The 15262-nt window shown below is 39.1% G+C and overlaps 1 protein-coding gene across 2 annotated transcripts in view; it reads left to right on the top strand.

Moving 5' to 3' along the window:
• The window catches only part of LOC105266066 (paired mesoderm homeobox protein 2), a 38964-nt gene that overhangs the window by 13439 nt on the left and 10263 nt on the right, over window positions 1-15262 (top strand). The window contains exons 2-3 of one of the 2 annotated variants that reach the window (XM_011303954.1): window positions 6598-6634; window positions 6766-6953. In XM_011303954.1, the coding sequence (XP_011302256.1) occupies window positions 6890-6953 (64 nt within the window). In that variant the 5' untranslated portion in view covers window positions 6598-6634; window positions 6766-6889. Of the gene's footprint in view, window positions 1-6597; window positions 6954-15262 lie in introns of both variants that reach the window. The other variant, XM_011303953.1, reaches the window with a different exon arrangement.

The raw sequence follows: 15262 nt of genomic DNA, 5'->3' as shown, positions 1-15262 counted from the left end.
ATAAATCCCAAAATTCCAATTGCCCATAAACAAAACAATTATCCACTCGGAGGAGTCATACCAGGATGAATCGTCGGAAGAAACCAAGTGAATCCACTCGAGTGTGATTTCTGAGGTTATACTCCTCCCCTGAATGGACCCCATTATAACCCCATAAATTCGCGGTCGAGAGTGCGCTACGCTCGATGGAGTCAAAGACCCGTTGTCAAAGAAATCCATTCCCCAAATGGTAAAGTCGTGGGCCGGAAGTGTGCGAATTGTCCTCCCGAGGAGTTCTGAAAGCGCCATGAGTCCCAAAAGGACAAACTGATCTCCTTTCACATTTCTACGATCTCACAGCCGTTTAACGTTGGAAAAAGCGGCCTAATCTCGTTCATTCAAAGCTCTACCAGTATTTTTTTTTTCACCGTCGGGTACGTTGAATAGTCAGGACAAATGATCGGAGGCCAGCACCCACGCGCCGACCCATAGGTGTGAGTGGGGATAGGATGCGCACGGGCCTTAACGCGTGGGTGGGGATAGGAATAGGATGCGCGCAGGGTAGAGCGTATGGTGGGGATAGGATGTGCGCGTGCCGCGGGGCCCAGTGCGGGGGAGTAGGTACACTCGAGGGGTCCGATTGCCCAGCGGGAGGGGATAAAGGGCCTCAAGGAGTCGGTGACTCCTTAGGGACACCGCTGAGGCCCTTGACAGATAAATTTCGCTCCATTTCACATTCTCCGTACATAATTCAATTTTTCTTTGACAAACCCCCATGACAGATGGGTTCTCTTCGGTTTGAGGTCTCGTTTGGGTCATTGATAATTCCTGGCGAATTTGTCGGAAATTGATCGACTCCCATTCATCGAATTCCTCCGAATGCGGTCTCGGTTGAATGGCCGTTAATTATCGTTGGATTTAAAACAAACTCTGCTTTTAAATTCCGAACAATTCTCGGGTTTTTTGTCTCGTACTTTGAATATATATATTTTTTTTTGTTTCTGCTTTTGGTGGAGCTCTTTATGCATACAATGGAGGCTTCACCCTCTCACTGCGTTGTATTCCAGCTCCGCCTTTATTTTCTACTCACCTCCTCTGTCTCTTCAACACCATCCAAGGGCCTTTGGAAATTTTTTTTCTTTTCCGAAAAAATCGAAAGCTCTATTCCCACTATTGCGTCCATTGGGGTAGGACGTCCGGGTGAACTCGTCAAAAACGATTTGTTATGTGTCAGAATACGGTCACGTGCTGAATGTTACCAGACCATGTACACAACCAGACTCGACCCGAAATCAGTTCTAGGGTGCGTTTGATTAATTTACGTTTCTCCTTGAAAAGACGGGAAAAAATGATCTTTTTTTGTGATGCGTGTTTTTTTTAAACGTGTCACTAAAGGATCAGCCCCTTCCGGATTGATATTCAGGGCGGCGTTTTGAGTTACAAATCGTCACCGATTTCTCAAGATTCTCGCCAAGGGTAAAGAAAAACGAATTTTACATATTCTCAGGATTTTTTGAAATTTCCAACCCCTAGATCTCAGCTTTTGACAATTTTCACAACATTCAATTTTTCAATATTTCCTAATACGAGTAAAACGCCTTTTAATACATACCAATAAATTTCTATGGGTGTTAATGGTTATTTTGGGGTAAAATATGGAATATTTAAGCGTGTGAAACACTTTTGTGGCGAAATGTTAATCTTTATCGCATGTGTAACTTTCTCAGAGGTATGACCCCTCAGTCTGTTGGGGTCAAGAGCTATTGTCACTGATGGTGTGTTTACTCTGCTTCTCTGCTCAAACATTCGAAGGAATCATCAAAGGAGAGGCTCGTATTTTTCCGGAACCCTCGCGAAAACATTTCGCCCACTGACTGTGTTTACTGCCTCTACGTAAACATTCCTAAAAATTGTCAAAGAGACTCGTATTTTCACGTGACCCTCGCGAAAATTTTCACGTATTGACCCTGATAATCTACGACCATAACTTTGCAAATGTTGCTTCGAGACTCGACTGAAAAAAATTTATTGAGACCCAGACAAGGCTGGTCTCTCCTCGGAATCGGTTTGGGGACGGGTAGCTTTTCTCCATGCGGGACAGCTGCTCATTCTGAAATCTTTCTGCGTATGCCTCTCACCCCCGTATATCCTAGGTAGCATAGAAGCCGGTGTTTGGAGGCTGCACACCAATAGAATATATTTATTATTCACAATATCGAGTGCAACGTGCGAGGCGCCCGCATGACTGGGTTTATTCGGTAGATTGGCGGTTATAATCCAGTTTTGTGGAAAGGATATCGCTGATATTTCATGCCAATTTCTCCCTTTGTCGTGTGGGTCAAAGTATTTTAGTTTTTTTGATCGATGCACCCGGAATAATCGTACTTCTCATTATTTCGTGAGACAATTTCCCATATTTTTCCAATTCATAACGCAATAATTCTTCATCCGAAAATGAAGTCATTAAAGAATTCTATTTTTCCCGCAGTCCAGTGACGCACAAATAATTCGATCACCGCGATCGGAATAGAGTCATTAACGAATTCTCACAGAATAGAAAAAAGTCATTACCACGGGGTAAAAAAAAAAATTCATTAGTAACGGTCGACTGGAGAAGTCGTAGCACCGGTCAAACCGTCGTCGACGCCATAAACCTGAAAACACTCGGCCCCGCATCCCATAAAACCATAGCATTTTTTTTTTCCCCCGCGATCATTGAAAAACCGTCACCCCACGGTTACATATGCCACCGATAATAATTACATAATCGAGTGCACGTGCCGCATTAGATATCAGCCGACAAAAATTTTTGAAGCAGTAAAAAATAATTAGAGCGAGTCCAACCCCTCCGGGGCCTTATGGTGTCACCATAGAGCCAAACAAAGTCGAGCGCAAAAAGCTGTACATATGTTACAAATTTTAGGATCATCAGTCATTCATTTGTTTATCTGTTTGGCAAACAAGAATTCGTCGTGCTTTCTCCAGGGCACCGCCCTTATTTTCCGCTTTTCCGTCGATATTAATGAACGCGAACGATTTTTCAGCGACAGGGGGAAAACTTCAGAGGGTGGATTTTACAAGAGTTCGACAAAACGGTGGAAAAAAATTAATGGATGAGCGGTTTATCGTTGACCCGTGAGTGAAGGATTTTTTTTTTTTGATGACCTGGGACTCATCCGTCATTAAAACCCTCGGTGGCATCCACGCTTTCCTTGTTTGCTCGGATTTTTTTTTTATCTGGTACAGAAATTGGACGGGTGAACGATATCGTTAGGCCCTTTCACCTGATTCGATCGGCCGATTTTTCATGGGGTTTTTTGGGGATATAAATAGGAAAGAGTGAAGGGCTAAATGGAGAAGTCAACCGGGTTGAATTTCAGGGTTTTTTCCGTATTTGGGGTAGTTTTTTTTATGAATTCTGAGTCTCGGGAATTGTTTGGAATTCGTACTCCGAGGGGAGAAATCGGTCGTACAATTTGATTTTTAGAATCGTATATTCCCCGTCGAAAAAAAGCATATTTAAAAAACAATATAAAATTTTATAAATGTCAAACTATTAACTTATCGATAAATTTATTGCTCGTGGATTTTCGGGGAATAATTAAACTGTCATTTACACGCGTGTGAATTCTGCGGGTCAAAAAACTTCACTAAAAGTTCCACTTCTTCAAAAAGAGAGGAACAAACTCGAAAACCATTGGACCCAAGTCATGAATATTTCCCCGAAAAAAAAATTCAACCCCGAACTTCAGAATCATAAAGCGATGTCCGGTCCATTGTCCCACGGAGTTGCCGTCAATACCCAATTTACTCGTGTCAATTTCAAAATGAGGAAAAAGCCCCAGACGACCAGGTACTTCAAATTACCATAACTCTTTATGTCCGTGAATGCTCCCAATCTGTTAAGCAAGTATTCAAGTACCGGCCGGACTTCGTGAGTACATAAAGCCCGTGAAAATATTCTGAAATAACGCAGAAGGATGGGAAAGGGCGCCGTTGAAAATAAAAAACGAAAGAAAAATAAAAAGAACAGTTCCTTACTCGGGATTTAAATACGGCATTGTCGTACCTCTTATATTTATTATTAGGATTCATAAGTGCATGATATTATATGTTATTGAAGGATCATATAATATTTCTCTCCGACTTGAACCGTTTATTGCCAGAAGGGTCGCGCGTGTTCTCGTGAACTTGTCTGGCCCTTTTTTTAAAACCCTTTTTTTCAGGGGTGCCCTTGTTAGATTTTTTTTTCTTCCTCTCTGAAGTTCCATCCGCGAGGAGTTCTCACGTTTTCGTAAAAGAGCTCTCAAAATTTGCGACAAAAAAAAAATCATAAAATCATTCAATTCATTCATAAATTTTTTAATATCTCAAATATTAATTTTCCTAATTTCATTCCATATTCTTCAATCAATCCTTTTATAAATTTCATATCTAAACAAATTATGATAATCAGTCAAAATATTTAATGAGCCAGTCGTAAAAAAATGACGATAAATAAAAAAAAATATGAGTGGAAACAAGTACTAATACCGATATAAATATCCGCCCCAAATATTCAAATGAAGAATATAATATCGAATAAAACTCAACACGAATTTTGCCCGAATAATTTTCAATGAGACTACGGAATACAGGAGTCAACGATATCTCGACAATAGACGAATGTGAAATAAAAAAAAAGGGGTTCTCTGTACGATTATGGGCGTATCTCACAGTGAGAAATGCGAACGATCGCTTAAAGTCGATCACCGGGGCTTGTCCCATTGTACCCATTCGTTGAAATGGGTATCAGGGCTCTTTATATGTTTAGAGAGCCTTACATATATCAACCATTATTTATATCAGAGGTATGAACACGTGCAGATATTTTTTTCCACCGATCGCGAAACTTCCAAATCAGCTCCTCCGGAGTTTATGATCGGTTTTTATTATTCCTGAGGTGATGATTCGAATTATCACAGATCATTTATTTCCTCGCCAATTCCCTGTCCCAACCCTCGAATAATATCATATCAAATTAATTTCATAAATAATTCAACCGATTTTTAGCAATAAAAAGAATCTTTTATTCTTTGCCGTCATCTCGCAAGATTTTATTTTTACGATTATTATTCATTTTGATTGATTTTTTTTACTGTGATGATTTCGATTTTTGTCTTTTCCTTTTCTTTTATCTGTGGGCATTGAGAAAAATCGAAATATCAATTTATTTACGGGAAATTATTTAAAGCTATTTTATAAGTAGTTAATGAAGTTCTGAATAAGTTGAAACCTCAGGTGATAAACATGTCAATGAAAATGGAGAGGTGTTACTCTTCCGGGGGAGTTTCCCAATATATTTATCGACAACTCGAACCGTTTACTCCTTTATTCCTTTCGCTTATTGATCGCACCTATCCCTCAGAAAAATCCACGTGAATTTCTATTGTGGCATTATTTCTGAGCCGTTGAGTTCGATTGAGGAATCCCCATTCCCGTATTTCTCCTGTCATTTTGTATTTCTTCTTCATCCCCTATACATCCCTCACCTTCGGAACTCCTATCGGCCTAATGAGCCGTGGCCCCGGTAAAAAAAAAATCATTCCTCAGCCCTGGGGGCACCTTTTTTCCATCATTTTTTTTTCCTCGGCTTAAGACTTTTTTTCGCGCTACAGAAAAGTTGCTGAAAATTGTGACATGTGGATGAAAAAAAAGGGTGTAATCCGGCGGTTTGAATTTTTTGAGCAACAGGTTTGCTACAGTTTCAGTATTTCTGGGGCGGGGATGAATTATCCCAAGGGATGACTCATTTGTTTTGCATAGGATGTGAATTTTTCAGGTTTAGAATTTTTTCATGGCTGAGCTCTTTCAGTATTTTGGGGTGTGAGGATTTTGCAACGTATTTTATGAACTAGTGAAAGAGAAAATGAAGACATACATTTGGGAAATAAAAAAAAAAATTCTCTTTTCTCCAGAGAATTTTTGAGGGTAAATAAATGTTTTGCAAAATTCTAAACAAAAAATGGAGTGTCAAGCCATAAAAGCGGCAGCTCAAAAACTGAAAAGTCTTCCCCGGAATTTAAATATTTACCTTCAAGGGGTGATCCAAATACGTTAATAACAGCTGATTTATTTATTCGAGACAGCAGAAAGCACTCGGAGGGGGCGACTCGGGGGTGGGTAATACGTTACCGTAATTGCATATTCATGGGGGGCACCTTAACTCGAGAATTTTCGAATCGAATAGCGCATGGGGCTTGAATTTTGGGGGCAGGTGGTTTCAGGTACTGATTCGAAATATTCCTGAAACCCCCTTGACCCCTGGACAATCGTACCGGGTGATCTCAGCACGTGCTGCACCCACTGGCTCATTTCCTGGATTAATAAACAGCGAGACCGAGGACCAACTGGTCCTCCAGTGTCATTGAACCCTTTTATACGAAATAAAAAAAGGGTTCGCAGTCCTCTGATTACGAGATTAGATTTTTTTATATGATTTTTAGCGTGGGATTAGGTGCTTAGGTAAATCCACTTTAATTGCAATTGGAGGGAGGGAGGGGACATTAGAGATTTTGAAAACAGATTTTTGAGTTTATTTATTGATTTTTTCATATGTTTTATTTTTTTTTGTTGCAGGCCGTGCTAAATTAAAGGACAGTGAATCATGAGTGAAGTGAGTGCGCGATTGTCGGTTTAAATTAGAATTCTCTCGAAGACGAGTAATTTTAGGAGGAATTGTGAGATGACATTTTTTGTTGCGAATTTCTTTACGTACAAAAAATGTCTTTTGGCTATTTTTTCTAGAATCGATTGCTTCCGAGATAACGCGAGTGTTGTGATAATTTTTTCAAGTTGAAAACAAAGTGAAATTAAGTGATGAATCATCAGGAGCTGCAGGATCCTGAGGATATGCTGATGAGAGGAGATAATGGCGAGCAGCAATCTGGTGGATGTAGCATTCAGAGACTGCTGCATTCATTCAGCACCGAAAGGTCTGTCAATTACTTAAAAATTTATTTTTCTGTTCTATTTCTCCACATAACTCGTCATCTACTCTATAAACTTCTGGCATTCTCCATCAGTGACTATTCGACTGATGGGAAAATTGAAATTGAAAAAAACCTTTTTCTTTTCACCGCGAGAAACAGATGTTTCCAATAGATTCAAGAAAATTCGTTAAATCCGTCGATCCCTTCTGATCCCTCCCTGACAATCCATAAAACCCACTCAATTCGTCGAAGTCGATAAAATTGTCAGCATAAAGAAAAAAACGTCTATATTCCACTAAAAAAAATATTGAAAAAAAAATTCCGATCTATTCAAAATAATCAATAAAATATTCAAACGTTGAATTAAAATTTTCTCCATATTCCGGAATAATATTTCAAAATCAATAAAAAAATCTTTCAGCATAAATTATGATTAGAATCTTAGATTTTATCGGAACAGATGTTTCAACTGATTAAAAAAAAATTCGTTAAATCCCATTGATCCTTTCTCATCCCTCCGTCTCGTAGAGCCAGTCAATTCGTTGAAGTCAATAAAATCCTTCACAGGATTTAAAAAAAAAAGACAATTGAAAAATCCTCTGGGAGAGGTGCGTGATCGTGTCGAAAGGGATTTACCGTAGTTTTGTTTTCACTTGGAGTGGCTGCTCCCACTTGAGGCCCCGTTCCTTCGCGTGTCAGGGGAAAATGTAAAGGGATCGTAGGGGAAAATCCTGAGGAAAGGGTATAAAGGGCGCCCTTTCGTCGTTTTATCGAGACCTCAGGGCGTGTCGGCGATAATGTTTCAATTGGATAGATCTTCTCACCTCAACCCCGATCTTATTATTTATTACGGCCATTTTTTAGAGCTCCAGTGCTCGACAGACAACAGCTTTTCATACACCTCAATCAATTGAGTCAATCTTCAATTGAAAAATCGGAATTTTCCATTATATCATCAATATCTATCAGTAATTACCTTCAATTTATTATAATTGATTATAATTAATTATTGGTAATTGCAATTGTTTCGCTATTTAGACAGAAAAATTCAAGTCGTTTCTCGGCGAAACGTCAAAATCGCAAGACGGTGAATGAAAACACGTCATCCAAAAAGAGCGAATAATAATCCGTCAACCCTTTTTTCCCTCGGTGAAATAATTAGGGCTCTCGACCACGAAACTTGTTTCTCCTTTTGAAAACCCCTCGGGATTGTACTTTATACCGAAGTACAACCCCCCATCCGATAAAAATCACCAAAGAGTCCACCAGAAAGAAATCGGGCGATCGGTGTTTATTCTTCAACCCTTTGCATTATTTTTTCCCCTCGTTTCTTTTCTCGTCTCGCGCTTTTTTTTTATTTTCCTTTGACAAAAAATCTGTGTACAACAAGACGCGTTAATGCGGAAGAGGTGAATTGTGACCGGGGGGAAAAGAAAGAAATTAGACGGGAATTTTTCCGTTTGGAAATTCTTTCGGGGTAGAACAACCCGAGTCGGATAACATTTTCTTGAAATTGTCACGTCAAATTTCAAATTTCAACGGCGGACTTCCGCAAGAAAAAAAAAATTAAAAATATAGATGCTGGGAAATATTCAGGGTTTTTTTTCCTACGGGGTGCGGAAAATCGAATTCAAAAAAGGGGTGACGAGACGGTTTTTTATTTTTTTTTTTCTCTCAAGCAAAAATAAAAAATAGTTCACAGGGTGACAGTTGCGGTGAGAAAATTATCTCTCAACCCCTTTCCCGGAAATGCACGTCGTCATCGTCCTCTGGGAGTTGATGATTTTCCCACCCCCTTTCCACCGATAAATAACTGATAAAATCAATTCTGCCAGAATAATTACAGTATCCGGGAAAATTTTTTGTATGGAAATTTGACGTGACAATGAGCTACGATTTTTCGGTAATGTGATTTATTCCTGCAGTTATCTGTAATTGGGGTATGTGGGGGAAAAATCCGAACATATTGCGCTGACATTTTGATTTCTGGGGGGTGTACATTTCTATAGATCTGTCTCCTCCCCCCGAGGGGGGAAAATTGGGAGGAAACGGGGAAAATATAGAGTGTGTCAACCCCTTTTTAGGGATGAAATAGCGCACGGTCATCTCTAGGCGATTTACTGGTGACTTTACGCTTTCTCACCCCCTCGAAATCAATCTAAACATCAATGAAAAATTTACTTTTGCATTCTAAAATTATCGGAAGAATCTCAGGGGTGGAACGATCAAATCGCGTGGGAATCTCAAAAAAAAAAAACAGAAACTACACAATTTAATCAGCGATTTAATCCCTCATTAAATGACTATTAAAATGACTATTAATTGCACAAATGATTTCAATTCCAACAATTTGTCTTCAGCCGTGTAATTTTTTAAGTTTCTAATTTCCGCGATTTCTTTTCTCCATTTGTTCATTCAGTAAAAAATAATATGGGGTTAGAAAAAAATTCCCCCGCCAAATTAAATTAATGACCATTGGTCTCGGTGCAGCCCCCGCAAATAGCCTAATCCCCCGATCTGAGAAGGGGTTTCCTCTTACCACAAGTTCAGCCTCCAAAAGCCGTAATATTATGCAGATTACCATCGAGCTAAACTCAAATCATCAAACCCTCATACCCGCACGTGACCCTCCATCAAATTCCCATCAACTCCTTGATCTCACCTCCACCCCGTCAAATCACAACCCCAAACCCTAATTTAGAATGGAAAAGAGAAATAAAAAGGGGTTAACTCCTTTATTTTCCGTTAAATACTCTAGTGGCTTTGAGAATACACACGTGCGCGGTATTTGTCCCGGGTTTGTTATTGGTTAATTCGATGTGACAGGAGCCGAGAAACGAGACAGTTGTTTCTTCTGATCCCTAGGGACTCGAATCGCTCTGTTTCCACTACCAAAATAAAACCAATACGAAACATTTCCCTCGGAATGTTCACTCGAAAAATTCTCATTAAATCTGGATTCATTTTTCAATTTTCAATTTTAAATTTTCAATTTTTTAATCTCAATTTCATTTTTCAATTTCAATCAAAAGTTGACATTTCAGTTGATAAATTAAATCAATTAACATCCCGTTGTATTTTCAATTAATTATTTTATAATAAATTAACGAGGCAATCCCTTCAGGTGCCTGTTATATTAATTTTGGCAGTGATTGATCTGACCAATTGGGAATTACTGAAAAATTCTGAATGTAAGAAATAAATCGGAAAAATATATTTTCTCATTCGGACAGTTGTGAGACGACAATCCCACAACAGCCGATCACTCTGACCACAAAAGATGATATATTCGTCCCGGGAATGATTGAAAAGACGTTGATTGACTCTCATTAACTGGCAGTTCATCTCCATTTTTCCCACATTGAATTTTCCCGATGTCCATCGGTGATTGATCGGGCCAAATGGCGCTTTCGGACATTGTAAAAATTCCAGGCCATTATAGATTTTCACCCTCAGGTGTCAAAACCACCCCCAATTGCTCGATATCACGTTCGCACGGTTATTGTACTTACCCCCTCTAGTTATCCAAATACTCAAGACCTCCTGGTGATTATTTATCGCCTCCTGCTATCCAAACAGATGTCAATTTACCTTTCGTCCAATTTTTCTCATGAAGAAAGAGGAATATCCGAGTAAATTAAACGACCAAAAAATGATAATGAAAAGACGATTTATCTTTTGTTGAATTGACAAAAAATGTTGTCATACATAAATCCTTTCGTAATCTGTTGACACATTGGAGTGCGGTTGTTGTAAAATGTTGTCATTATAAATTCCCACTCGACAATGAATAAAAAAAACGCATAAATTGTTGTTCCCAACGGAGTATAAAACTCCCTCCAATTACGATTGGTTAGTCCCACCGTTTTCAGCCCTAATCCGTCGTTGAATGGACACCTTGGCACTCTCCCCAAGGAGAAAGCCCCGGTCTTCTTCATTTCCTACACATGTCCAAGTCACAATACAGAAACTCTTGTACCGCGGACAATGGACCGACGAATGAATTTACGATGCACTTCATTCTGTACTTTACGACTTTGGGATAACGTTCAATTCAATTGGCCCTTCAGCCCCGTGTCCCATCAGAGAGTATTTAAAATCAATAATTTTTAGGCCCTGCCTTCTCGATTTATCCAACAGCTCTTATAACATTGATGGGAGAAAAATATAATTACTGCAATTACAAAAAAAAAATGAATGCAATGCGCTCTACTCATTTTTTTGTGAGAAATCAAAATCTTTAATTTCACTTCTCGTAATCATGAATTAATTATAATTATCGTAGTAATCAATGCTATAATTATTGATAATTGAAGATCATTCGGCCCAGAATTACGCGTAATTTATGTGGAATATTTCCTTCAGCGAAGAAAATTTTTTTTTCTTGGAAAAATCAAAATCCATTCATGATAATTACTGGAGTGATATTTTTTGCGATTACGGGTAATTGATGAGTGATAACTGGAGGTAATTCGGTCGCGCAATTACGCGTAATTTCCACGGAATATCTAGCACCGCGTCGAACAAGGTCAGAGATCATAACTACCCTGGTACGCCAACGGGTGGTCCTGATCTTTTTCCCTCACATTACAATAATGAGCTAGTATTTGAAGAATCAAGTCGAATCCATTGTCGTGTGTACACAGATATATTTTTTTTTTTCCTAACATTCGTCGCCGTTGTATCGTATTATTTCTCATTGTATTTTGTCACCAACACTGACTCGTGTTGGCAACACCTGGACGCCTTTGGTTGCCATCTTGTGGGAATAGCCAATACCGATTCGAGGAAAGAAAGTAGAGAATTTTTTTTAAAAAGCCACATAAATAGCCGAATAATTACTGTCAATGTTCGGGTGTTTTTTTTTTATTCGGGTGTTCAGGTGGAGGTTACGCGTGACTCTCGGTTGATTGGAATTTATGAGATGCTGTGAGGAATTTCTGGGGGTGACATCTCTTCTTTGAAACTTTCCGAGGAAATCTCGGGGGAAGGGACGAGTGTGACGAATTTTTCAACTTTTTTACCCCATTACTTTCTTCATGCCTTGTGGGCTTCGATTTATGGGAGTCCTCTTGCTTCCGGGGTAATGGAAATGTCAGTTTTTCCCTGGCATCCGGGTCAAATTTTCTGAAGACGAATTCATTCGAATTAAATCATTTTTTTTTAATTTTAGTCATTCGAAAAAAATTAAAGTTTTGAAGAACAAATTGCAGAACTGCAATCGAAGTATTTTTCACTCTCGTTGTTATTATATTTTATATTATAATTATCTTGAGAAATACTTCCCACAAATTAATACAGTGAAACTTTTAATTCAATCTGGATTTTTCCAAGCCATTGTTAATCGAAAAATGATGAATTTATCCAAATGATCGATGCAAAAATATTCAAACAAAATTTCCCCGACATTTTTCTCGCACTCGCCCCAAAAATTCAGTTTTCCCCTGTGTTTCCGTAAATAGGAATATTGCATTGATCTCTTGTGTAACATATGTCAATATTGCACTCCATCTGACACCGAAAAAAAAAAATGCCGAAGTCATCGGCGAGTGATTACGAGTGCCCATTGTACTTTTTAATCGACTCACCGCCGTCTCGTTCCAGTGACTCCATCCAAGTCAAACAACTGAATTGCCCGTCAATCGATAAATATTCCTTCGGATTTTTAACAATTCATATACAGTAGTGACATTGTGTTACCTGTGACAGATGCATTATGGGGTCAGTCGGATTAAACTAGATGATTTCGCAATAACTATTGTTCGTAGGCGATCGCGTGCGCATCGTCGAATGCATATAGACCGCCCCAACTTTCTCTAGCTTTTTTACATTTGTATTTTTCCTCGTAATACCGATGTGAATGAATTATTCACCGGACCTACCGTATGTCGGGGGAATTCTCTATGTCGACCCCTTCTCCGTTACAATTTTTCGATACAGTTGCACACAGAAATTTCTTCAGAAAAATTCCCCCTCCCAGAAATGTCTCCCCCATTGCCCCATAATTTTCACCGAGAATTAGTATATTATATTTATTTAATATCCATTCATCTCAATAATTATTGATTGCAAAAAAACGTATAGCTTTTTTTATTATTCTTCACTGGTCGAAAAATATTTTGAATTGATCCGTAATATCGCGACAAACAGCATCGAGGGCTCTTCCTAAAAAACCTTTTATTCTTTGGATAAACAGTAAAAAATGAAACCCTCGGGGAAAATGTTTACTCAAACAGCCCGACCCCTCGAAAAAACAGAGAGTTCTTATCAAAATACAGCCCCATCTCGAGTTCTCCTAAAATTACCATAAAAAATTCTCACTCCCTCGTTGCGGCGTCGCGATTTTAGTCTCCACCTTGAAAAAATATTTATTCAAACGTCCGCGACATCCCCCCTGTCCCCCCCCAGCACCTCGACCGCCCCCTTCCGCCCCTTCCCAACTGGAATAGTTAACGAAACGAAAAACAAATTGAAATTCACACTAAAATTATCTCGTCGTTGCCCCAAAGAAATTTCCATTTCTCGTTGCAAATGCCACTCCAAAATTCTCATTTTTTGCTGGTCTCAATTTTTTAACTGCCCCTAAAATATTTATTATATTACAAACCTTTTTTTCATTTCCTCAAAATTACATGAAAGTTTACAAAAAAAAAAATGATTCTTCTACCAGTCCTGAAAATTGAAGTCCAAACTCAAGCCCATGTACCAAACACTGTAAAAAATCCTCCAATATCCTAGAGCTATGAGCCCCCCCCCTGTCTCACCGGCCCCCCAGGGGCCCTGGACCCCTGCCAACCCACTGTAGATAATGAGGATCAGGATGAGACAGAGGAGTCAAAAAATACAACTAGAATAAGTACAAGAGCGTAACGAAGCTGATCAGTATTGCCCCCCTTGTTCACATGTTACATACGAGGGGGGCAGGGGGGGGATTTAATGCAGTTGACAACCCCATTGGTGCATTAGGAATACCATGAATGCGTAATTATTCGTAACCGCTTCTCCTGGGGGTGGAGGGGGGGCGTAACGAGGGGTCATGCTCTGTTAACGCGGGGGACGGGGGGCGGTGAGGGGTGGGTAAGGGGGGGCACGGGAAGCAAATGCATGTTAGACTGCATCGAAGTCAACTGCAAAGGGTTGTGCTGCTGCTGCTCCAGTCAACGGTAAAACACCCACGTGAAGTAATTATTGGGGTTGCGGGGGGGAGGTCTAATGAAGGATCTAGTACCTGGGGGGTCGTGTCGCATACTCCCCGGCGAGTTATGGCAATATTAACGGAATTTTTTTCATTATTGATTGTTATGGAGGTTATCGGGGGATTTCGAGTGGAACTGGGAGTCATTAGGGGGCGGTACAATTTTTTTTTTTTTTTCCGTTTTTCAATTACAATTTTTTTCTCTCCACGAATTTTTGAATAATTTTCTTTGACCCTCGACGATATTTTCCGTTGGCATTTTTTTTTTGTCTTATCTCCGAATTTTCTTAACCATAACGGAATTAATTAGTATCAGCCGGAATGAGCGGGTGAAATTGATGAATTCATTTTTGATGGATGATGAGCAAATTGAAAATTAACCGATATGATCTGCTATCGGTGCGATCGTGGCATACGGTGTTTAATCTAAATGTGAGTAAAAGGGCCACTTGGTAATTGAATTTGAGGGTTTATCAGGCGTTGGGTTGGCAATCGTATGACAGGTTAATGGTTGTCGAGCTTGGTGAGTGGAAAATTATGCGTATAAGTTCTCTCCGTTGCGCTTCGGTGGTAGGCAATGGTGAATTCAACTCGGGGGTTCTTTTATTTTCTCTATGTTTAATTCAGTCAATTCGTGGTGGGTCACGCCTTTTGCCAGCTGACCGAACGCGTGTCTCGCTACTTCCGAAAACTGTTATTTTCTTACTTCCACATAGTGGAAATTACTCCCGCGCATCAGATGGAGGATTTTTTAACGCCACATGTGGGGCAACGAGTCGTATGTTAATTATTATAATTTTCTTCATTCTATTTCTCTAAAAAATTTAATACTACACAACATTCTATCAATTCTCAGAAAATTGCATTTTGCATCAATTTTGGAGAGAGTAAAAAAATATTTACCTGTGAGTTTAATTCATTAATTCACTTTCATTTCAGTCATTTTTGTTTCTTCCGATTAATTGATTTTTCTATGAAATTTCATTTTTTATTAAAATGGAAATACTGAATTCTCAAATAATTAGACTGATAAATTAATATCCATTAACATCCATAATCAAATTAATGAATCATCAACTATAATCAATTAATTCCTTCTGATTGATTGATTTTTTTT

The sequence above is a fragment of the Fopius arisanus genome, unplaced genomic scaffold (genome assembly GCF_000806365.1).
Source record: "Fopius arisanus strain USDA-PBARC FA_bdor unplaced genomic scaffold, ASM80636v1 scaffold00036, whole genome shotgun sequence".
In the NCBI taxonomy this organism is placed as follows: Eukaryota; Metazoa; Arthropoda; class Insecta; order Hymenoptera; family Braconidae; genus Fopius; species Fopius arisanus.
The sequence above is the reverse complement of the archived record's forward strand: the minus strand, read 5'-3'. Positions and strand labels throughout refer to the sequence as shown.